A 24,695-nucleotide genomic window follows, 5' to 3' on the forward strand; every position below is an offset into this window, starting at 1 on the left:
GCTTTAACCTGCTGGCACGTCAAGCACTACTGTACAAATTTAGTTATCTCTCTCTTCATTCTGCTCCACTAGAAGTACTCTCGCAGATCCCGATATATTTTAGTGCTACCTAGATGTACGGTGTATAGGGATTTGTGAGCCTAATATAGTTTCTCCTGATCTCGGTATCTGCAGGAACACAGAGCATAGTACAGAATCGCAGGGCTCCGTCATCTGATATACTGAATTCCTCACCCAGATCGTCTCGCACCCTAGCAATTACCTCTGCTAACTCTGCATCATCACCCTGAGCTGTTTTAATTCTCTCGTACAACATAGGCTGAACCATTAGGCTGGCAACAAACGCCTGAGGACTATCTTCTACCAATTCTATACTAAGTCTCTCTAAATCCATTAGAATCAAGTGCTGAACTCTCCATGGCTGCTAACAATGGACCCACTGATTTCCTGCTCAGAGCATCAGTTACCACATTCGCTTTCCCTGGGTGGTAACTAATGGTGCAGTCATAATCTTTAATGAGTTCAAGCCACCTTCTTTGTCTCATATTTAGTTCCTTCTGAGTAAAGAAATACTTCAAGCTCTTATGATTTGTAAAAATCTCGCACTTCCCACCATATAAATAATGCCTCCAGATTTTTAAAGCGTAGACTACTGCAGCTAACTCCAAATCATGCAATGGGTAATTCTTCTCATATTCTTTAAGCTGTCTAGATGCATAAGCAATGACTCTGTCGTGCTGCATCAACACGCACCTAAGACCCTTCAAAGAGGCATCACTATGTATTACGAAACCGTCCTCCCCTGGTGGAATAGCTAGAATTGGCGCCGAGACCAACCACTATTTTAATTCTTGAAAACTTTGCTCACATTCGTTGGTCCAATCAAACTTCACATTTTTACTTGTAAGTTGTGTTAATGGACCCAATAGTCTGGAGAAGCCATCTACCAGTCGGTAATAGCCTTCTAATCTCAGAAAACTCCTAACCTCCTGAACGCTGCTTGGCCTTTCCCAATTCACGATAGCCTCTATTTTACTCAGATCAACTAATACACCTGCTTCAGAGATCACATGGCTGAGAAAAGTAACTCGCCTTAGCTAGAACTCACATTTCTTTAATTTTGCAAACAATTTCCTTTCTCTCAATATCTGCAACACCAGCCTCAAATGATGCTCAAACTCCTCAAAACTCCTTGAATAGACCAATATATCATCAATAAATACAGCCACAAACTGGTCCAAATACTGATGGAACACCTGATTCATCAAATCCATAAATACTGCTGGTGCATCAGTCAACCCAAACATCATCCCTAAGAATTCGTAATGCCCATACCTGGTATGAAATGTGGTCTTCGAAATATCCTTTGCTCTAACTTTCACCTGATAGTAACCTGACCGCAGGTCAATTCTAGAGTAAACCTGGGTCCCCTGAGGCTGATCAAGTGAGTCATCAATCCTAGGGAGAGGATATTTATTCTTTACTGTCAGTTTGTTTATCTCCCTATAATCGATGTACAATCTCATGGTTCCATCTTTCTTTTTCACGAATAGAACTGGCGCTCCCCAGGGCGACACACTGGGCTTGATAAAACCCTTGTCCAGTAATTCCTATAACTGATCTTTCAATTCTTTCAACTCGACTGGAGCCATATGATACAATGCTTTAGATACTGGCACAGATCCTGGCAACAGGCCTATAGTGAACTCAATTTCATGATCAGGTGGCAAACCAGGTAATTCTTCTAGAAATGCAACATTGTCTTGCACCCTTCACCTCCCCACGCTTCAAACCGCTCCGGCATGAAACTGTTCGGCTCCTCCCACTGCTCAGGGTCCCTGTGAATGGTCCACAAGTTAACCATTAGCATGGTGCCCTGCGCAACATGGAAGCCCCCCACGGTGCAATCTGTGGATGCTTCGTGTGGTATTAGAAGCGGGACGGGGGGAAACAACCGCAGGGTTTCATTGATTATGTTCTCAAGGTAGTTCAACTTGGGTAGGTCTTGCTCATCTACCAAGCGTTCTAGGCCAACAGTGGCATCCATCTCCAATCTTGCTTTCTCCATGGCATTTGGATGGTTTAATAGTAGAGACATTGCCCATTCCAAGGTGGTTGATGATGTTTCAGTTCCAGCAACCATCATTGTCTGCACACATCTCAGCAAAATTATGTGTTAAGTGTCACATTAAAATTAAATATGATTTTGCGATTAATTCTGAAATTTAACTTGAATTTGTTTTGGCCGAAATTGAATGCTAATTATTTAGTCTTTCGATATTTAATTTCTAAATATGTATTATTTCTTAATTTTTAGCTTTTGGAAACTGATGGGAGTAGCATTGTGCGTTTAGTGAAATTGAGAGCTATATATAAGTTAAAGAAACTGCTAAGTAAAAGCAAATTGAATTAGCAAGCTAGGGAGGGGAAGCTACTAAGCGGCTGGAGGAGCCTCCGTTGAAGGAGCACGATAGGCCACTTCCCGTGCAGTTGCAATTCAACCAGTCTTCAATGAAACAAAAAAGCTTAATTTTTCGAAAAAAAAAATTATAATATGAATTCTAATATTTAGTACTACTTGTTTATTATATTTTAAAAATAAAAAAAAAAAAAAAAACACACGCACACAAACACACACACACACACGCACACGCATACATACACACAAACACACACAAACCCACAATCTTTATATTGGAAAAATCATTCTTTATCTTTTGGGAATATATATATATATATATATATATATATATATATATATATATATATATATTACTTGAATTCGACTCATCTCTTAAGTTGACTCGACTCAGTTCTACTCGAACTTGAGTTCAAACTACTCGAATATTTTAATGAGTCGAGTTTGAACTCAATAATAGTACGCAAGTCAAGTTTTGAGCCTAATAAAACTTTAAAATATAATATTTTTATATTATTTATGTCATATAATGTACAATAACAACAACAAGCCATAATTCCCACTAAGTGGGGTCAGTTACATGAACCCTTTTCCATCAAATCACCCGAGCAAGAGCACTTTCCTCTATTAGATTAAGGGTTGTTAAGTCATTCTTCACTACCTCATTTCAAGCTAGGCATACCCCTACCCCTTTTCATGTTAGAAACAATAACTCACTCCTTCTCACAGCTGTTTTACTAGGCTTGCATTTCAAATGCCTAAACCACTTAAGATGCCCCTCCCTTATCTTGTTTTCAACTCGTGCTATGCCTAATTATTGTGTATATGCTTTTTTCTTACTTTATCTTTTAATATTAAACCATTTATCTATCTCAACATTCCTATCTCAACAACTTTTATTTTTATACATGTTTCTTAGTTATCCAACATTCTGAACAAGCCATCTTATAAAACTTTCTTTTTAATTTTAAGAGTATTCTATGATCACATAACACACATAATTGACTCCTCCCTTTTATCCAACCTGTTTTAATTCTATGTATTGCACATTCTTCAATTTCACTTTCAGTTTGCATAATAGATCCAAAATATCTAAATTTATCAATGCAATTAATTTTCAAGTTTAATCTTCTCTCTATTGCTACTCCTTACCTGACTAAAATTTTATTTCATATATTATGTCATTTTTATACTTATCCTAAACCATTTAAACTCTATTGAGGCTCTCCAAAGTTCTAACTTAGATTTCATTTTGCTCCTACTATCATCAATCAACATGATATCATCTACAAAAAACATACACCAAGGGATCTCATTATGAATAATGATTGGAAAATCTCTAGACCCTTCTCCTAAGGTCCTATTTCTAGTCACTACTCTATCATACATATCCTTAATAACCTTCGTATATCTACTCTAAACTCTCTTCTTTCTAAGACCTGCTGTCACAACGTCCCCGAGAAGGGTCTGGAATGGAGAAGAGTAATAATATTAAAATTCTATGGAGTCACCACAAATAAGTTATTTACCTAGGTATGGTTAGTTCACCTAATTAATTACAACCTTTTGATTGGTCTTCTAGTTTAATATTAGGCCAAAGAACCAATAGTCTCAGTCTGCATTTACTAGAGTTGGGATTGGAAGTTTAGTTATGCGAGGGGAAGGTATCAGCACCCCCTACACACTCATTCTATGAGCAGTACCTAATTAATCATGAATTATCCCAAAATTGAATCTAATGTTCTTTAATTAACTCCTTTAAAATAAACAAATAAATAAGTAAATAAATAAATAAACATTTAAAAATAAAAATAAAAATCATTGTGTGATTTAGGAATGTCTAATAAGATCTCCAAATGAGAGAATCCTTTTAGAAAAATCTCCCTCAGAACTAATATAAGTAAGGTCTTGAATACCTCTTCGCCCTTTGTTAAATCATTGGGACACCCAAAAGCGCACGCGCGCGCGCGCGCACACACACACACACACAACACACAAATCAAGAAAAATCATCAAATTTTAACCTAAAAGAATGTTTAAAAACATTCTAGTTTTTTTTCCAATATTTTGTAGAAATTTTCTAAAACTTTCTAACATTTTTCTAAAATTTTCTCAAATTTTTAAAGACTTTTTCCTCATTTTTTGGTATTTTTATTTTTCCATTTTGTTTTATTTTGATTCAAAATAACTCACATATTTTTTTTCTTGATTTTTTAAAATATAATTTTTTTATTTTTTTCTGATTTTTTATTTTTTATTATTTTTTCAATTTTAAAAAAGTTAAAATCAATTAAAAATTTAAAATAAAATAAATAGAAAAAGCCAATGGATCAGAAAATAGACCGGTTCAGCCGGTCTGAACCGGGCTTAACCCTACTTAGCTTAGTGGGCCATGTGTCCACCCACAGTGGTGACACATGACTCACTTTATTTATTCTATTTTAAAAAAAAAAAAAATACTATAGTAGGGTGACATCAGCATGATATCACCCACCACATGGCAACTCTGTTTTTTTTTTTTTTTCTTGTAGTTGGGTGACGTTAGCATGACATCACCCTGTCACGAGCCGAGCTTGTTCGGGGCATTATGTTTGCTTATGACTGCTTGTCTCCTGCATTTGGGATGGGTTTCCATCATGTAAATAGTAGTGTAAGTTTATTTTCTAGTAGTAGTTTCTCCCTATGCCAAGTCAGGCAGTATAACTTCTCGGTCACTTTAATGTTTCCTAGTGTTAGGGCAAGAATTGCATATAAAGTTCTTTAGGGGAGGATGAGTATTCATCAACTTGTAAAACTCACTAGATATTGTCAACATGTTTAGCATACTTGCGTCCCTCGCTAGACACACAATGTTAGCAGAGGTGTTGTTAATGAATTACGTTGCTTCAATGTTTGTTGCTTGCTTGCCACTACTTTCATAATTGTATACTGCTTCCGTTGATATTTTATTGAATAAAAATGAAAGTGTTTCATGGATGAATTGTGGTAAACAATAAATTGGATAGTTAAACAAGAGGGGTTTATCTAGCGCTACACAGTCCTTTCACAAAAAGGTGTGAAATAGCCAGCTTGTCATACTTGGTATCAGAGCTAGATTAGTTGCTACGTGAATTCAGTTGCCTTCATTGTGGGATTGGGAAAGGTTTGATAAGTGACCATGGCACCAACCAATGCACGATAGCCAATAATGTGGCCACGGAGATAGCCCAACTGAGGGGACTTGTTGATGAAGTGATGGAATCAAAAAAGCATCAAGCAAAGTTTGATAGCTAAAATTTTAGAGGACTTTCACCTTACTAGAAACTTTGCAATCTCGGATAGCTAATCTAGATGTAAAGATAAATCTAATGGTTCTTACTATGGGAAACTCTGATGCTCCAAGGTTTAGCAAGACCAAGGTACTAGAACCCAGGATGTATAAGGGTGCCTGTGATGCCAAGGAGTTGGAGAACTACTTGTTTGACATGGAGCACTACTTTTGCACTATGAGGACTGACTCAGAACAGGTGAAAGTGGATATTGCGACCATGTAATTGGTTGGTAACGCCATTTTGTGGTGGCGTACTAAGCACAATAAAATTGAAAATGGACGTTGTGCTGTGGATTATTGGGCAGACTTGAAGAAAGATCTTAAGGCCCAATTCTTTCCTGAGAATGTTGAGTATAATGTTAGGAAAAAGCTGAGAGACCTCAAGCATACTAGGTCAATCAGGGAATACGTGAAATAATTTTCTGTTTTGATGTTGGATATTAAGGACATATCATAAAAAGACAATCTGCTCTATTTTCTTAAGGAGTTGAAACCGTGGGCAAGAACAGAACTTCATAGGCAAACAGTTCAAGACTTGTCTACCGCACAAGATGCCACAGAGCGCTCGCCGCTTGACTGACTACGCTGGTGATACTACCGCTTCGTCCAAAGAGTTTGGCACAGAGGGAAACAACAGAAAGTTTTTCGAGAAGAGCAAACCCAAAAGTGGGGGAGCTAACTATCAAGAATCAACATCAAAAGAAGCTTTATCATCTCGAGGGTTCAACACATCCAATGGATTGAGCAAAATTTCATGTTACTTGTGTCAAGGTCCTCACAGAGTTTTTGAGTGCCCTCACAAAGCAACACTTAATGTAAGGACCAGACCCGAGAAATGTGAACTAAACAAATAAGAAAAGGGGAAGGAATTTAAAAAGGTGAAAACAACGGGGCTCATCGACGAGACTCTTTCTCTCTTCGACAAAATCTCTTCTGTGGCTCGTTGGCGAGGTTCAAAGGATCGTCGACGAGTGGATACCGAGAGATTTCTTGAATTTCGAAATCTTGGGCTTGTCGACGAGTCTAGTCAGGTCAACTAAATTATAAATATCTATTCATTGCATCATGGTTAAGAAACTCAAAACTCTCTCTCTCTCTCTCTCTCTCTATAGAACTCAAAGTAGACACTCTCTTTCTAGGATCTTGGGCCGTCTATTACCCGAATCAATGATCCAATGTTACTACATGGATCGAGAGAAAAACCTCTACGATTGTAGTGGATCGAATCTTAGTTTTGAGGATTTCTAGGTTTTATCCCGAAATTGAGGTAAGGGTCTAAGTTCATTTTTGGTTCGGTAGATCAGTAGTAAATAGGGTTGTATTGAAGTATTGTTCTTTGGTTTTTAGGTTCTAAGAACTTAGTTCGTTGTTTTGGAGCCGTATAGTTCGTGTTTCAGTGTTCGGGGAAATAGGCAAGAGGATTTATTTACATCAGCTCTTTTAGAAAACTAAACCGCTAGAAAGTTAACTTATGTTTATATGCACGTATTAACTGCTTGTTTGCAAAGTTTCACCAGGTAAAAATGTCGATTTTATGATTTTACAGTTTTGGTGAAACTGAAGGTTTTGGCATATGATCTCCAAACTTTTCAAAACTATTTAATTTGCATTAAACTTACGTAGGAGATGCTTAGACCCCTTTTGTTTTCCGTTTAAATGTTATTTTTCGAGTTATATACTATATAACGGATTTTGACCAAATGAGTGTGGCATATGACATGAAATGAAATATCTAAATCTTTTTAAGTACGTATATGAACTATGGAAACTAAAATTCCATTTTGTTATCTGAAAATGTTGAAAATAGGCGCTGATTATATACCGAGCTTTGTAGGTGAAAAGGGTTAAATCGAGAGTGTGTGTGCCGGTTTATACCACAGTATGAATGAATGAGTTTGTGAAAATACTAGAACTATACAGGTGGTTTATGAATTGGAAACAAGTTAATCTGTCTTATTGTAAACTTTATATATGATATTGGGACCATAGCTTGTTATTATATGTTGGATACGGTGCTACCACACATTTGATTTTCAGTGTGGGTATCGAGATAATCGGTTGGGTAGGTGTTTGCCACTGGTGGATTAATGGACCAGGTGGATTCAGTAGGACTATAGTAACCATAATGACTAACAAGTGCCTGCATAGGGTAGGGCTTGTTCAGGGATTTATGATCACTTAACCCTCGCCAAGGGGTAGTGTTGGCATTTGTTATGAAGTTTCTAAGCTGGATGGTTTTCTAAATATGCATATACATGATTTAAAAACTAAAATGAGCAAAGTCACAGGTTTGAGTACCGGGTGAAGGGATTGTACAATGTATAGGCCTGTACCCTACCCTAACCTTGGGGACTCTCGCTCGTTATGATGCTAAACTATCTATTGCCAAAATTATATCTATATATCTCCTATATTATAGTATTGAGAATATGCTTTATATGTAACTACTTTCAACTGAAATAAACACATGTTGTCACACACTAATGTAATATCTTCCACCTTACTGAGAAGTGTCTCACCCCAACATACAACCTTTGTTTGAGGTCCTGCACGACGTCATTCCTAGTTGCTAGAGGGACATGGAGTGTCATATTGTGTGTAGATTACGTAAGTGGTTTGTATATGTAATAGACTTAGTTCAGAATGTCTTTTTGGTGATTGTAAGGGTTATGTTTTAAGCACGATCATATGTATGTGAGAATACAGTTAGAAGCTATGGTTTGTCTATTAGATTCCATGTAAATGTTCATGTTTTCCACTGTGCACGAGATTTCTGATCAGTATGAAACACCAGTATGTCCCTATTCAGGATGTTTATTAGAGACAGGTGTATTATACAGGTGTAGTAGCACTCTGGGGCCGTATAAAGGGTCGGGGCGTTACACTTAATGCCTTACAGGCTTCCACTGCAGAGCATGTAGTGGAAAGTGATGAGGAAGAGCAGGACACCCTGAGGATGGGTGCAATGCGGCGAATGAATGCATTGGAAAAGCATGCAAAAGCAGTGAAAGTTACACAAGTAAAAGGATTGATGTTTGTGTACTTAAGGATCAATGGGAATAGCACCCACGCTATGGTGGATGTCGGGGCTACTCACAATTTTGTTTCGCAATCAGGAGCATGGAGACTCAACTTATCCTTGGAAAAGGATTCACGATGCATGAACGTGGTAAATTCAATAGCCCAACTAGCCAAGTAAGTGATTGTGAAGCTTGAGCAGTGGTTATGTCATGCGAATTTCACAGCAGTGCCATTGGTTGACTTTCAAGTCATTTTGGGAATGGAATTCCTAAGGGGGACAAAGGTAGTTCTAATGCCATCTGCTGGTTCTCTGTGTCTTATGAGAGATCACTCATGCATGGTGCAAACCGTTACAAGGAAAGGAGATGATGGGATATTCCTTCAGCCATGCAACCCAAGAAGGGGTTGAGAAAGGGTGAGCAGACATATCTAGTCATGATTGTGGTAGATGAAGAAGAAGGTTAAGAGCTCATGCCTACGACCACCCAAGCGGTGTTGGATGAGTGCAAGGAGGTGATGCCGGATTAGCTACATCACAACTTACCTCCACGACGGGGTGTGGAGCCTAAGAGGCCATATCGGATGGCGCCTCCAAAGCTAGTGGAGCTAAGGAAACAACTTGATGAGTTGTTGGAAGCAGGATATGTTTGCCTTTCCAAAGCACCATTTGGAGCACCATTGTTGTTTTAGAAGAAACATGATAGGAGCATGCAGATGTGTGTAGACTACCGCGCGCTCAACAAGGTGAAAGTGCTTAACAAGTATCCTATTCCATTGATTACTAATTTGTTGGATCAGTTGAGTCATGCTAATAACATCACTAAACTTGACTTGAGGTCAAGCTACTATGAGGCAAGGATTGCTAATAGGGGTGAGTCGAAGACTACTTATGTGATGTGGTATGGGGCGAATGATTCCTCTGTGATGCCATTTGGGTTGACGAATGTGCCTGCAACATTCTATACATTGATGAAGCAGGTATTTCATAAGTACCTCAACAAGTTTGTCGTAGTGTACCTGGATGATATTGTTGTCTACAGCTCCACTCTAGAGGAACATGAAGAGCATCTATAAAAGGTATTCAACATGCTAAAGGGGAACAGTTTGTATGTGAAGAAAGAGAAATGTTCTTTCGCTCAGCGGAGCATCAAATTCCTTAGTCATATGATCAAGCAAGTTCATACCCGAATGGATATAGAGAAGTTAAGGGCGATTCAAGAATGGAAGATCCCAATGACAGTGAAGGAGTTGCGTTCCTTTCTTAGCCTTACCAACTATTAAAGGAAGTTCATAAAGGGGTATTCGCAGAGAACGACTCCTATGACAGAACTACTGAAGAAGTGTCTTAGGTGGAACTGGACTGAGAAGTGTCAGGGAGCCTTTGATGACTTCAAGGATGCCATAATGAAAGTTTTGATACTTGCGCTTTTGGATGTCATGAAACCCTTCAAGGTGCAAATAGATGCATTAGACTTCGCCCTTAGAGGAGTCTTGTTACAAGAGGGACATTTTGTTGCATACGAGAGTCATAAGATTTGAAGTAGAGCGTAAGTACACAACTTAAGAGAAAAAGATGCTAGTGGTGATATATTTGTGTCCGCGTACAGAGGCATTACTTACTTGGGTCAAGGTTTGTGGTGAAAATAGATAACTCGGGAGTTAGTCATTTCTTCACACGACCAAAGTTAACACCTAAGCAGAGCCAGATGTAGGAATTCTTGGCAAAAAATTATTTCTCCTTTGAGCACAAGGAGGGGAGTTTCAACCAAGTCGTGGATATACTAAGTAAGAAGGTTGAGCTAGCGACTTTGCAGACAGTAGCACACTTAACTATGAGTACTGTTACCATGATGATGCAGGAGCACATCAAAGAGAATTTAGCCAAATATACAGTTGCGCAAAACCTAATAAAGTCAACCGAAGAGGGGAAAGCACGTCAGTTCTAGATGGAAGAGGGATTGCTAATGACCCATGGTAGCCGACTCTTTGTGCCACGAGCTGGTAATATGATGAAGATACTGTTGAGAAAGTGCCATGATACCGTGTGGGCCGGACATCCAGGATTGCAACACATTTTGGCCTTATTGAAGCAGAGGTATTATTGGCCACACATGCGTGATGATGTTGTTGATTATACCCGAATTTGTCTCACTTGCCAACAAGGAAGGGTGGAGCAGAGGAAGAATGCAGGGCTGCTAGAGCCCTTACTAGTACCATCCAAATCGTGGGAAAGTGTCTCATTGGACTTCATCACCAACCTACCCAGAGTGAGAGATGCAGGGTCTATACTTGTAAATCTGAAGCCAATCTCCAAAAGTACTATCTTGATTTGTGCTCCTCAACCCATTCCAACCTTTCCATTCTGAATTGTAATAAGTTTCTTATTGGGTATTTTGATTAGTGTTCCAATCTCAATATGGATTTTAAGACACGGGATGAAATGTAGGCTAAAAATACGGGTTTTCAGAAGAACAAGGAAAATAAGGCTCAATAACCCTTCCCTAAACTAACATTTATGCCCTAGTGGTGGAAATTTTTTGTCCAAACTTGTTCCGTAAACAAGCTGCCTACGTGCCTTATTAGGACTAGGTCAAAACGTAGTTCAGACCCTTCATCGAGTTTGACGATTTACTTGAGATTTTAGTACATACCAATCTAGTCAGGACTTTCATTTGGATTGTTATATAGGCTCAGAGTACGAGCTAAAGAAAAAAGAGATTTAATAAGGCTCAAAGTCATCAATTTCATTAAGGTAATCATTCGCCAAGGATCACCTATGAAGCATTGCCCCTGATTTTTTATTTTATTTTTTTACTACATATTTTACTTTTCCTTTTGTGAAGTGATTTTTGTCTCCCTTTTTTATTTGGAATTCACTTGGGGCTTATATTAATCTTTTGAAGTTGCCCCAGTGTGGGGTGTGATCCTTTGACGGGTTATTCAAGAAATAGATTTTTCAAGTTCAAAAAGGTTAGAAAGGGATTTTTTTTATTTGATTTTCTTTTGGGTAGCAGAAAGATGACCTTCCATCCTTTTGGTAGTAACCATTACTTCAAATGAATTGTAAAATACTAGAAAATCCAAATCCAAGTTAAATTTTTGGTAAACTAACTTTAAGACAAAGTTGGTTTTTTTATTTTTTATTTTTGGCAACTCAGCTCAAATGGGTTATCAAGTGGTAAATGCATTGTTTGGTTCTTTAGTTTTTTGGGTACACTAGTTGACAATATGGTCACCCATCATTTAATTAGAACAGAATCATTTCATCCATAAAAAACTGACCACCATTTAGAATAGAAAACCAAAAAACCATTTTTCCATTGATCTCATAAGAAAAGGCAAACAATTCATTAGGAAAAATACCTTTTTTTTATAGCATCCAATTTGATAACAACTAACAACAATACCCCTCCTAAGAGTTATAACATACAGTCCTTCAATTTGGAGTCCATTTTCCATAAGGGTCCATATGTGAATCATCAACATCCTTTTCCAAACTAATTCATCTTTTTAAAATTATTGATGACGCATTGCTCCACTTGGCACCAATCAAGTTTTTTTTTTTTTTTTTTTTTGCTCTATTGAATGGATTCTTAAAATTATTGGCTCCAGATCTTCCATATTGGCAAAACCATTTCATACATCCTTGCATGAAACACAAGCAAAACTAGACAAAATTTGGCAAAAAGGTTACCCTGAGATGCGACTAAAATGCATTTTTATTCTATTTAATATTTAAAATAATTTAAACAAAAAGAATTTATCATAAATTCTCCTTTTTAAGAATGAAGGATTTTAGCTAATTCTATCACCACTGGGTACTCAAGCACATGGTCGTCCAAAGTTGACAACTAGAAAATCCTCTAGTCCAGCATGGAAGCCTTTTAAATGAGCATTATTTTCCTTCTGGTATTACCTCCTCCATAAGGATGACCTTGTAGTGCTTGCACCTCTCCATTTTGTTTTTGTCCATTTCTTCCTTCAAGGTTCCCTACCCAATACTTGAATTACTCATCTTTCCCATCTTAAATTTCCCTCCAATTCTTTCTCTAGTGATTACCAAATCTGCAAATTTGTGAGTGCTTCTAATAAGATGGCTAAAATATGGATCCTTGAGAGTGTTGGCAAATAAAGAAATTGCTTCCTTATCCTCAACTGGAGGATAAACTTGTGATGTCATTTCCCTCCATTGATAAGCATATTCTTTAAATGATTCACTTGTCTTCTTCTCCATATTCTACAAGGTCAACATGTCTGGCGCTATCTCAATCATATGCCTATATTGGGTAATGAAAGCATGAGTTAGACCTTTACAGGTGTGAATCTTTGCTAGGTCCAGCTTAATATACTATATTATAGCTGCCCTAATCAAACTATCTTGGAAACAATGGATGAGCAGCTTATCATTACTAGAATGCGCAACCATTTTGTGACAATACATCCTTAAATGAGTTAATAATGGAAATTTGGACCCACTAAACTTCTCAAAATTTGAGACTTTGAACTTTGGGAGTAAAATCAAATTGCACACCGAACACAAAGTAAAAGCATCCATTGAGCGAAAGCTCCCTTCATAGCTCACAAACGTTCTTCCAACACTTTATATTTATGATTCACCTTCGAACTTGGGGTCCACTTTTTAGTAATTTCCCAAGTTATTCCCCCTCCTTTGATATCAAGATTTATGATTTGTGGTTCTTGTGCTTTCCCTCTCGATTGAAATCTTGGGACTATTGCCATTGCGATAAATGGGTGTGAGCTTGGTCCCAAGCCAGTTGACAAATTCACCAGTTCCCAATGGAAATAGAGGATCTTCCTTGGTTGTGGGTTTTGGAGATTGCACAGCGTTCCCCTTGCTCATAGTAATGAGTATCTCCATTAACTTATTCATTTGATCTTTAATCTTCTAAACATCTTAGCGGATTTCTTCATGACATTGCTCAAAAGCTCTCATGTGATTTCCCAAATGCTCTCCCATGATTCTAACCTTCTGTTTATTATTATAAGGATGTAGAGAGATTGCCTTGTTTTGCTCAATGTTGGAACCCCAAATTTTAGTTCTTCCACTCTGACACACTAGTTTTACAGGAAACTAGAACATGAGCAAGGGCCCATTGACAATGATTATGCATGAAATCCATGACTGCAATGCAACCTAAAACAACCACTTTTCCAAAATTCCTAGAAAAACCTCATCACCTAATGAAAACTCCCAAATCAACCGAACCTTTGACATACAATCTTCACATTTTAAGAATTGAGTTGTCTTCCTTAACTTGCAGACATATTTATTTTCCTCTACTGATACCTAAGAGTTGACCTTATCTACTGAGCATTCAATTCAACTCCTAACATATCTCTCCTCAGCTAAAAATTCTTTCACGCAGCCCTATCTTTTCTTGTAACCATATTGTTTCTTTGAACCTCTATTTCTGTTGAAGTAAGACTTGGCAACTAAAAGTCCCCTCTGAAGAGTGAGAACTTCTGAAGGACACAATGGTTAGAGATTTGGGAGGATTAATTCACTTAATGCACCAACTTGACCAAATTGCCCCTCAATCACCTCAATTTCTTCAATTCAACTACTTTTATGATGACTTTGATAGACTATTGAACCTCTATTTCCTCTTCATTGTATTCCGATAGTATGTTGTCCATGGGTGATTTGGGGGTTATCTAAAATTTTGGTTAGGTAGTGTGTACACCTAAAATGGATGCAGAATGCACGAAACAACACAAAGGAACTCAAAACTATGTATAACAAAAGAATGGACTAAGTCATGTGAAGAAGGATGAAGTTCTTATCCCAACCCTAGGTGGATTTATTTCTTATAGGCTTTCACCAAGTATTTATCCTAAGGTAGGAAACTGAAGTTAAATATGTGTGGTTCAAGCTCCATTACCTATCAACAATAGGTTCCCAGCAGGTCCCTTATCCTTACCCAATGGGTTGGATAAGCACAAACTCAGCGGAGTGGTTCACGCACTCCCAAAGACCTTGTCTAATGAGAGCTAACGGTACTACACCTCTATCTATTCCTAAAAGGTAAAGTCAGCGTAGGAGGCTCATGAAATTGTGTGTGCTCACATAAATTTTAAAGTCTATCCCTTTAATCCTCACATATCATCAAACCCTGCACATGCTTATCCATTCACAACATACTTACAAAAATTATAAATACAAGAAAAATATTCACAAATATGCAACAATTATCTAAATAAAATATGTTGAGTAATCAAAAGACCATTAAATTCATATTTGGGATAGCTCATAATTAATCAATGGCTCGACTCTCTAAGTTTCCAGCAGAGTCACCAAGCTGTCACAACGTCCCAAATAAGTGTCTGGAATAGCGAAGAGCAATAATAATGAAATTCAATGGAGTCACCCCTAACATGTTATTTACCTAGGTGTAGTTAGTTCACCTAATTACTACCCGTTGATTGGTCTTCTAGATTAATCTTAGGTCAAAGAACCAATAGTCTCAATTTGCATTTATCAGAGTTGGGATCAAGAGTTCAGTTATGCAAGGAGATTGTACCAGCATCTTCTACACATCCGTTCTATGAACAGTACCTAATTAATAATGAATTATCCCTAAATTGAATCTAATGGTATTCAATTAACTCTTTTAGAATAAACAAATAAACAAATAAATAAGTACAAATTTAAAAAGAAAATGAAAATCACAGTGTAATTTATGAATACCTAATATGACCTCCAAATGAGAGAATCTTATTAAATAAACTCATCTCATAACTAATATAGGTGAGGTCTCAAATATCTTTTTACCCTTTGTTAAATTATTGGGATGCTCACACATAAAAATAAAGTAATATCATCAAATTTTAAGTAAAAACAAATATTTGAAAACATTCCTATATTTTTTTTTTCAAAAAATTTGTAGAAATTTTCTAAAATTCTCTAACATTTTTCTGAATTTTTTGGGATTTTTAAAGACTTTTTCCTCATTTTTTGGTATTTTTAGTTTTCCATTTTTTTAAAAAAATTTGAGCCAAATGACTCAAATATATTTTTCCCTAATTTTTTTTTGAAAAATATTTTTCCTAATTTTTTTTTCCAATTTTTAAAAATTTAAAATCAATTAAAACTTAAAAATATACTAAATAAATAAAACCACTAGTTTAGAAAACAAACTCGTTTGGCTTAATGGGCCACGTATTCACCCACAATGGTGACACATGGCTCGCTTTATTTATTTATTTAAAAAAAAAATCACTGTAATAGGGTGATGTGAGCATGACGTCACCCGCCACATGACAACTCTATTTTCTTTTTACTTTTTCTTTTTTTTGAATTTTCTGTAACTAGGTGACGACAGCATTACAGCACCCTACCATGTGGCAAATTCTGAGCAGCTCTAAAAGTTTGACACTGATTGTTGACGTGGTAGCAATCCGACCATCTAGAGAAAATACAGATCGAACAACCAGGATTGCGCCATGTCGCTATCCAAACGTGCAGGCCAAATTGTGTCACGTGCCACTATACATATGGTGACATGTGTCTCCCTTTTTCCTGTTTCATTTCTCTCTCCTCCTCCTCCTCCTCCTTATCTCTCCTCTTTTTCTTATCTCTTCTTTCCTTACAGGATTTTCTTTCTCTTTTCTTCTTTCTTCTCTTTAGGATTTCTCTTAGACTCCTCGCAGATCCTCTCTTTCTTTCTCTCTTTCTCTGATCTTCTCTCTCATTCTTCTTTCTCTTTCCTTCCCACTGATGGGGATTAACATGCCCTACCTATGTCATTTCCAAATGTTGTGACACGTGGACGGCCCACCGATGTCCACATTTCATTTGCCGATATGCTGACACGTGGACAACCCCTTGATGTCCACATTTCCTTTATTGATATGCTAACACATGGACAACCTCATAATGTCCACATTTCCTTTGCCAACATGATGACACATGGACAACCTCCCGATGTCCACATCGGTTTATAATTGCTTGTAGATTTTGAATGGATTATTTGAAGACTTATTTTGAAGACATTTCAGTGTGAGAAAGACCCAAGTAGAGATGCCAAAGTAAGTCCGAGTTCGAGACCCATGTGGGTCTCACACGGTCTTATGGGCCCCACACAACTCCGTTGGGCCCCACAAAGATTGGGCCTTCCTTTGACTTTTGTTTTATATTTAATTTGTAATCTTACAAGACAACTTGCTTGCTTGCATGTACATGTCTTAGTAAGCTGTGTGTGTTAGTAAGTTGTGCTTAGTATTTATCGTGTCTAGAAAGTTGGAGCATTTATTTTGTTAGTAACTTGTAAGAGTAATGTATCTAGTATGTTGGTGTCTTTATTATTTGTGTCTCTTGTGCTTGTGTGGGAATTGTTAGTTGTTTAATGTCTTTGTCCCTCCATGCTAGCTAAGCTTATTAATGCTTTGTCCCCCCATGCTAGCTATATATATCCATTCATTGTAAGAACAAAAGTTAAGTTTGAATATTGGAATATTGAAAGGTTTTTCCTTTGTGAAGCTTGTTAAGCTTTGTCCAATCCTTGTGATTGTGTAGTGAGAGGATACATCATTCTTCCTGGATATTAGGTGATGAGAGACCACTATTATTTCTAGCGACTCCATCCTTATCCCACTTTACGACTTCCCTCCATCACACACACGACCTCCACCAAGTTATATTACACCCAAGGCTAACAATTCACCATTCCATTGCAGCATACATATTACATTTCAAAGTTTGCACAAAGGACTTCTGGAGAGTTCTATCTTGTGTAGAATATCGTCAAGTCAACCATCATTTTGATTGGTAAATTTAGAATTCATTTGGATCATTACATGCTTACAGCAGTTCCACTTCCATAATTACATTTCAAAGCTTGTTACAAGGAATTTTCTAGCATGGTCTAAGACTTGTGTTAAACAACTTCAAGTCATCGATCCAAACAATTCTCTTGGTAATTTTAGTACTTGTGTTTGAATCCTTGCTGTATATATTGTAAACTCTTGCTTATATTGAAGTCTTTGCTTGAAAGCCTGAAATTCCATACTTTGAATAGCACATTTGAATCCATAGATTGAAAAATAAATTGATACTTACTAGTTTAAAATCAATTATGGGAATATTGCTTGCTAACAATAGAACTTAAATTCTTGAAATTTTGAATAACATCTTTACTGCATGTAACTTGATTCCTTTGTGAAAGAATCAATTGGGACTTTATTTCTGGACAACACCATACACCTTTGCAAAATCCTTGAACATGTGAAATATAGCATGATTTATTGTATTTATGTTTGGATAACTGAATTCTTAATTTAAAGTGTTTGAGTGTATATGCTTGCTTGTGAGGGTTGAATCAGTAGGACTAGGTCACCCTCTCCCGTTATACCATCCACTTTCTCTGATCTTCTATCTTATTTCTCTTTGATTTTCTTTCTTATTTCGCTCTGATTTTCTTTCTCATTCTTCTTTTCTGATCTTCTCTCTCGTTTCTCTCTGATTTTCTTTTCTCATTTTCCTTCAGCTCTCACACTCTCTCATTTCTCTTTGTTTCTTTTGCTATCTAACCTTATTTTGTCTCTTCTTTTGTTTCAAATCTAAACCAAAGGGAGATTCAATAACAGACCAAGCTTCTCTAACGATAACTTCCTCCTTCCTTTTTTTTTTTTCCCTTTTTTTTTCATTTCTTGGTTGGTTTAAATTTTCTTAGCAAAATTTTCCTAAATTTTCCTATTAACCAAACAATTAGTAAATTATTATTATTTTTGGGCTTGAATTGATTTTATTTGCTAGGCCGAGTAATAGTCAGTTTGGGCTTTGGGCTTAAGCTAACTAATTGGGCTTTGCTTAAATGAACTAATTGTTTGGGGTTTAAACAAATTATTTGGGTTGGGCCCAATTCAGCTTGGGTCTAGCATTCAGTGGACCCAGGTCCAAGTTAGACCCGGTTTAAGCCTTTCAGATTGAATCCCAGTATTGGGTCATGTTTCATAGGTCAACGATTCGAGTCTTGAGTCATTGGGTCTAATCCAAATAATGGATCGGATCCAGGTCAATGGGTTGAATCAAAATTTTCAATTTAAACAAATTTTTTATTTCAAACCACTAGATTTCAATTTCATAACTTGTGCAATTTAAAAGTAAAAATAAACAGAAAAACAAAATGAAAACCAACCTTAGTCTTAACCCTCCTCCGGTATTCAAATTCAATGTTAGTCCTTCAATCTACTCTAACTATTGTTTTTTTTTTTGCTGGAACCTCTGAATTTCTATTTTCTACAACCTTTGGTTTCTTCAACTCTGCAATTGCCCCTGACCTCTTGAGTTCCTTCAGCAGCTTTTTGAATTCCTCTTTTTCCTTCACGGTATCTCCAATTCTCGAGCTCTATAGCTCACTCTTGATTAGAACTCTCACAATTGCCTATATGACTTTTCGCTATGTTTGTCTCTCGGTGAATGTGTCTTTCTCACTTTCAGAAGCCTCTAGTTATAGGTCTCATGATTCAATCCACTTAATGTTGATTTAATCAATCAACACTTAATTTCATCAATCACCACTAATTATGATTTTTGCACATTTTTCACACATGTTTATTTTATTGATTTTTTTCTTTGCATGTTTTAATTTTGGAGCTTGAAGATGCTAGCCCACCTCTTTTTATTTTCTCATTTTCTGCTTTTTTTTTTTTAATTATTTCAAATGTAAAAATTCATTTCTCTTTATTTGTTTTTCATTTTATGAAATAAAATTTGTTGAATTTTGTTATATAAGCCCCGAACAAATTAGGGTGTCTACACCCACCAAAGAATCTTCCCTAGGTACTTTAACATAAACTTTCCCTAAGTCAATAAAAATCATATGTAATTCCCTCTTCTTTTCCCTATACTTTTTCATTAAATTTCTTAAAAGATAAACAACAGAACTTCTGTTGTTTATCTCTCAGGCATAAAACTAAATTGATTTATTTTAAATCTTCGTTTCTAATATTATCCTATGTTCAATTATACTTTCCCATAATTTCATTGTATGATTCATAATTTTAATTCCACAATAGTTACTAAAGTTTTGCATATCACATTTGGTTTTTGTGCAAAGGTACTAATGTACTTTTCCATAATTCTTCTAGCATTTTCTTGGTTTTTATAATAGTATTAAATAGATTAGTTAACCAAATAATTCATTTATCCCCTAAACATTTTCAAACTTCAATTGGTATTTTATCTGGTCATATAAATTTTCCACATTTTATCTTTTTTAATGTCATCTTAATTTTAAGAATTCTAATTTTACAAATAAATCTCCTATTTTTAATCTTATCCTCATTTGTCACTTCCAAGTTTAAACTTCAATTTTGGTTTTCAATAACCAACTAATCAAAGTATCTCTACCACCTCTACCACCTCTCTTTTATGTCTTCTTCTCTAATTAATACATTATCATTCTCGTCCTTTATACACTTTGCATCACCTAAATCTTTGAATTTTCTTTTTATAACTCTAGGAAGTTTACAAATGTATTTTTCTCCTTATTTTATTTCTAATTTAGTATATAATATATCATGAGCTCTATGTCTAGTTTCACTAATGATCATTTTGAAATTTTTTTCTCGTTTCTTTATATTTTTCAAGGATTTCTATATTTGTACAATTTTGCCATATTTTATATCAATTTCTTTTTATCTTAACGATTTTTTGTACTTCTTGATCCTAACACAAACTTTCTTTACAACTTGAGTATCTTCCTTTGACTCACCTAAAACCTCTTTTGTTATCAAAAAAGTATTTGATTCAACCTTATCCCCTACTATCCAGTCACACTCTTCGTTAATTTTATTTTTGAGTTTTACTATTTTATTTTCCTTCAAGTTTTCACCATCTAATCCTCTTGTATTGATTTATGCTACTTCTTTTCTTCCACTTTTTAATGTGTATATCTAATACTAATACTCTATGTTTTATAGCTAAACTTTCACTTGAAACAACTTTACAATCCTCACAAAATAGATGATATCCTTGCTCTTAGTTGAGAAGAAATTTATTTGGTTTTCATTATACCCACTACTCTTGAAAGTTATTAAGTGTTCTCTTTTTATAAAACAAGTATTCAATATAACCAAATCGTAATACATGACAAAACTTAAGATTATAGCATCGACCTCATCCTTATCTTCATATCCATGATTCCCATGTATCCTCTCATATCCTATACTATTCTTTCCAATGCGACCATTCGAATCAATTTGTATGAATGTCTTTTCAGACATTGGTATCCCTTAAAAAATACTATCCATATCTTTCCAAAATTATCTTCAAAAATTTTTGCTAAGCCTATTTGGAAAGCATACACACTAATGACATTCACTATCGCTAAGCATAAAGCTATCTTGATTTTAATAATCCTATTCCCTATTTTTTTTTAACATCTATTACATTATCTTTTAAGTCTTTATCCACAATAATGCCCACCCTATTTTTATGTTTTTGTTTACGACTGTAACAAAGTTTAAATCCTAAGTTTTCAATTTCTCTAACTTTATTTCCTACCCATTTCGTCTCTTGAAGGGAGATTAAGTTAATTTTCCTTTTAAACATTATTTCCACTATTTCCACACCTTTTCTTGTAAGAGTCTTTATATTCCAAGTTGCTAATATAATCTCAATTTCTTGCGTATTAACTCTCTTCCTCTTATACCGACCTGATCTAATCTCTTTACCTAAGTGAATTTGATAAGAATTCATAATAATAAGATCTGATAAAGTTTTATGCTAGCTGTCAGCTACCTAACATAACTCTGCTCATTTATTCGGGCTTAGAACCGGCTATGTGTACAAAAAATTTGCGTTACACAGGCGAGGTACACATTTGCGTATTTTCTTTTTCAAACTTATTTCACATAGACAATTTTCTAAATCACATCCTACAATTAATAGAAAACACATACACAATACAATGCATTAAAACAAAATTTAAAGCATACAATTTTGGGTGTGAATCCCAGCTAGAGTAACTTTTTGAAATATTTTGTATCTTCCAAAACTTGCAAATGAAAAACAAAAAAACACAAAAAATGAAAAAAAAAATGCATGTATTAAGCCTACAAATTATAAACACAAAATCTCCACTACTAACCAACTATTAAAAAACTTATTAATAATAGTAATAAGAAAACAAATAACAAGAAAGGAGAAGATCTTACTAGTAATAGAGACTAAAATCAATAAATTTAATGTCACTAACGAAAATCAATTGAAGAATATTTAAATAAGGAGAGATTGCAAGAATTTTTCAATCTGAATTCAAGAGTCAAATTCATGAATATTGAAAAAATAAGATTCCTCAAGTTATAAAATCTTTATTATATTTTCATGATTTTTGAGCTGAAAAATAAGAATCTTTGAATTTATTAAAACTCTTTAGGAGGAAAAAAAAAAAAAGGAAAAAAAAAAGAGAAAGTTTAGAGAGGCGATCTGTTTAATTGGTAAGAAAACAAAACAAAACAAATAAAGAAAGAATGAAAGAAAAGAAACATGTTTCAGTCATTATATGCTCTCTTCAAAATCATGCTTGCATGCATGGTGAAATATCATCACATGCTGTCATTGGCATGCATACTAAAATATCAGCCCGCGAAGAAAGCGTAAGATTGCAGTAGAGTTTTTTCCCAATTTATCTTTTTCTCAAAAAAATATATTAAAGAATACATTTCTTAGAAAAATAATTTCTGAAATAACCATAACGTAATCTCGCTACTTGGAATAGTGAGATTTAAACAAATCTCGTTACTTGGACCCAAAAAGAAAGAAAGAAAATAAATTTTTTTTAAAAAAAAGTACTTTAAGTTTCACGGGAGTCGCGACCTCTACACTAAAATTATATCATATAAACTTTTCTTAAAAATGTACTTTAGTGCCCCATGGCATGTAAGTCCTTTTCAACAACCTTCCCCAAACCCTTTCTCAAAAGAACAAAAAAAAAAAAAAAAAAACAATTTTCACTTATGTTTTCTAACAACTCTATATTAAATATTTATAACTTAAAAATATATACAGAGAACTTATAAAAAGAATTTTTATATATCTTTATATGCTTTTAATTTGAACTAAAAAAATTTATTTATCTACTTTTTTAAAATATGAACAAAAATTTTCTAATTAGTTTTAGGTAATGACTTTATGCAATAAAAAATTTATTTAAAAAATGTGTGTATACTATTGAGTCAAAATTTTTTTTTTTAAATAAAATTACACAGGATGTAAAGTTAACTTGAAAGCTTATTTCTTACTTGAATTTTAACACTGCTAATTATAACTTTTATTGTACTAATTTAGTCAATAATAAATTACTCTTTTATGATTTAAAAATTCCTTCAACTGCTATATTATTGGAAAGAAAATTCAAACAGCCCAAAAACTACTTTAGTCGTGGCATTACAACAGAGTCATTAAGGTCAAAAGAAAAAAATAAAAAATTATTAAATAAATTGAGCCAATGACGCCATTGTTTTTAAAAATTTAGTTTGACAAATTAGTTTCAATTCTTGACTTGAAAGGTCAGTGTCTTTCCACAAATATACAGCATAACGAAATTAATAATTCTTTAGGGACGAAGTACTTACCAGGATAACGCCTTTGATGATCCGGGAACTGTACATTTCCGGCTCAGACTCTTGCAGTGACAGCATCTCACCGATCAAAGTCCTCTTTTGCTTTGACTCGCTTCTGCCCCTTGCTTCTCTTTGCTGATCAATTAGGTACTCCAAGAACCCATCCACCTTCTCCATCACCTTCTTCATCCTCTTCGCCACTCCTCCCACAAAACTCACCCGCCGCACCGCTGGGAAGGCGTCCGCCACGTTCGAGCTCCCGTGAAGATCCACATACTCCTTGAAAATTTCCCGGAACTCCCTAGCCTCTTCCAACTCCGTCACATCACTCCCGTAGTAACGCTTTCCGCTGATCATCCCCAGGATGCCATTCAGTGACAGATCCGTAAATGTTGACCTCGCGTCTACCTTCGCCCACTTGTTCCCGCCGTGGCTCATCTCCCACAGCTGCTTCAGCAGCAGATGGACCTCTTTTCGCCGGACGCCGGCGAACATGCCGACTCGACTTGTCGATAAGATCTCGAGAGTGGTGAGACGGCGGAGGCTGCGCCAGTGGTCGCCGTAGGAGGCCAACGACATGGTCGTGTAGTTGTAGTGGAGGTGTTCTCCGACTAGCAGGCGGGGGCGGTTCGCGAAAACAATGTCATTTTTGGAGAAGCACTCATCGGCGGCCGAGAGCGAGGCGACTACGAGGACCGGGCGAGTCCCGAACTGGAGATGAAAAATGGATCCGTATTTCTGAGAGAGAGAGTGGAGCGTGAGGAAAATTGGGTCCTTGAGGAGATGGAGATGGCCGATGATCGGAAACGCAGGGGGGCTTGGCGGTAGATTTTTGGAATTTCCTTGTTTGGGCAGAATAAAGAACTTGAGAAGGAAAACAGAGAAGCAGAGGAAGAGAGCGACACCATACAATTGCATTTCTCCCATTCCTCTGCCGACAATTATCAATTGGTTTTCCGGTTGATTTAATTCGATGCTGCGCGCGGCTCAAGTGATCTTTAATTTCAAGCTGTGTCGAAGAGGAAAATGAGGATTTATTGCTTGTTGCTCGTAGGAAAATGACTTAATTATTGACTAGTGCGGTGCTTGATGGGACGTTGATAGTTTCTTCGATTTTAATACTATTTTAACAAAAATTATTTTAAAATAGTTTCAACTGAACTATTATTTATTTTATTTTATTTTTTCTCAAAATGATGCATGTCAAAGCACCCTTGTCCATCCGGTGTTTATTAAATAAAAATTATTTTAAAATAGTATGACTTCTTGGTCACTTTAATGTTTCCTAGTGTCAGGATGATAATTACATAAAAATCTCTTTAGGAGAAGGTAAGTGTTCATCAGTCATTGGAAAACTCA

At 35.8% G+C, this 24,695-nt stretch overlaps 1 protein-coding gene across 1 annotated transcript; it reads right to left on the minus strand.

Annotated features, from left to right (window-relative positions):
* Positions 1 to 1,744: 1,744 nt before the first annotated feature.
* Positions 1,745 to 24,424, minus strand: LOC131162761 (isoflavone 3'-hydroxylase-like). Its single transcript, XM_058119363.1, has 2 exons — positions 23,349 to 24,424; positions 1,745 to 2,149 (listed from the first exon to the last, which is right to left on the minus strand). Exons 1-2 carry the CDS (start codon positions 24,261 to 24,263, stop codon positions 1,745 to 1,747), a joined length of 1,320 nt encoding a protein of 439 aa, XP_057975346.1. The 5' UTR covers positions 24,264 to 24,424.
* Positions 24,425 to 24,695: the final 271 nt, after the last annotated feature.

The sequence above is a fragment of the Malania oleifera genome, chromosome 8 (genome assembly GCF_029873635.1).
Source record: "Malania oleifera isolate guangnan ecotype guangnan chromosome 8, ASM2987363v1, whole genome shotgun sequence".
Classification (NCBI taxonomy): Eukaryota; Viridiplantae; Streptophyta; class Magnoliopsida; order Santalales; family Ximeniaceae; genus Malania; species Malania oleifera.

Excerpts from the sequence above, each read along its gene's own strand:
- LOC131162761 (XM_058119363.1), bottom strand. The coding sequence starts at position 24,263 with ATGGGAGAAATGCAATTGTATGGTGTCGCTCTCTTCCTCTGCTTCTCT. Across the intron at positions 2,150-23,348 it reads TCATCAAAGGCGTTATCCTG|ACAATGATGGTTGCTGGAAC; the intron begins GTAAGTACTTCG and ends AGATGTGTGCAG.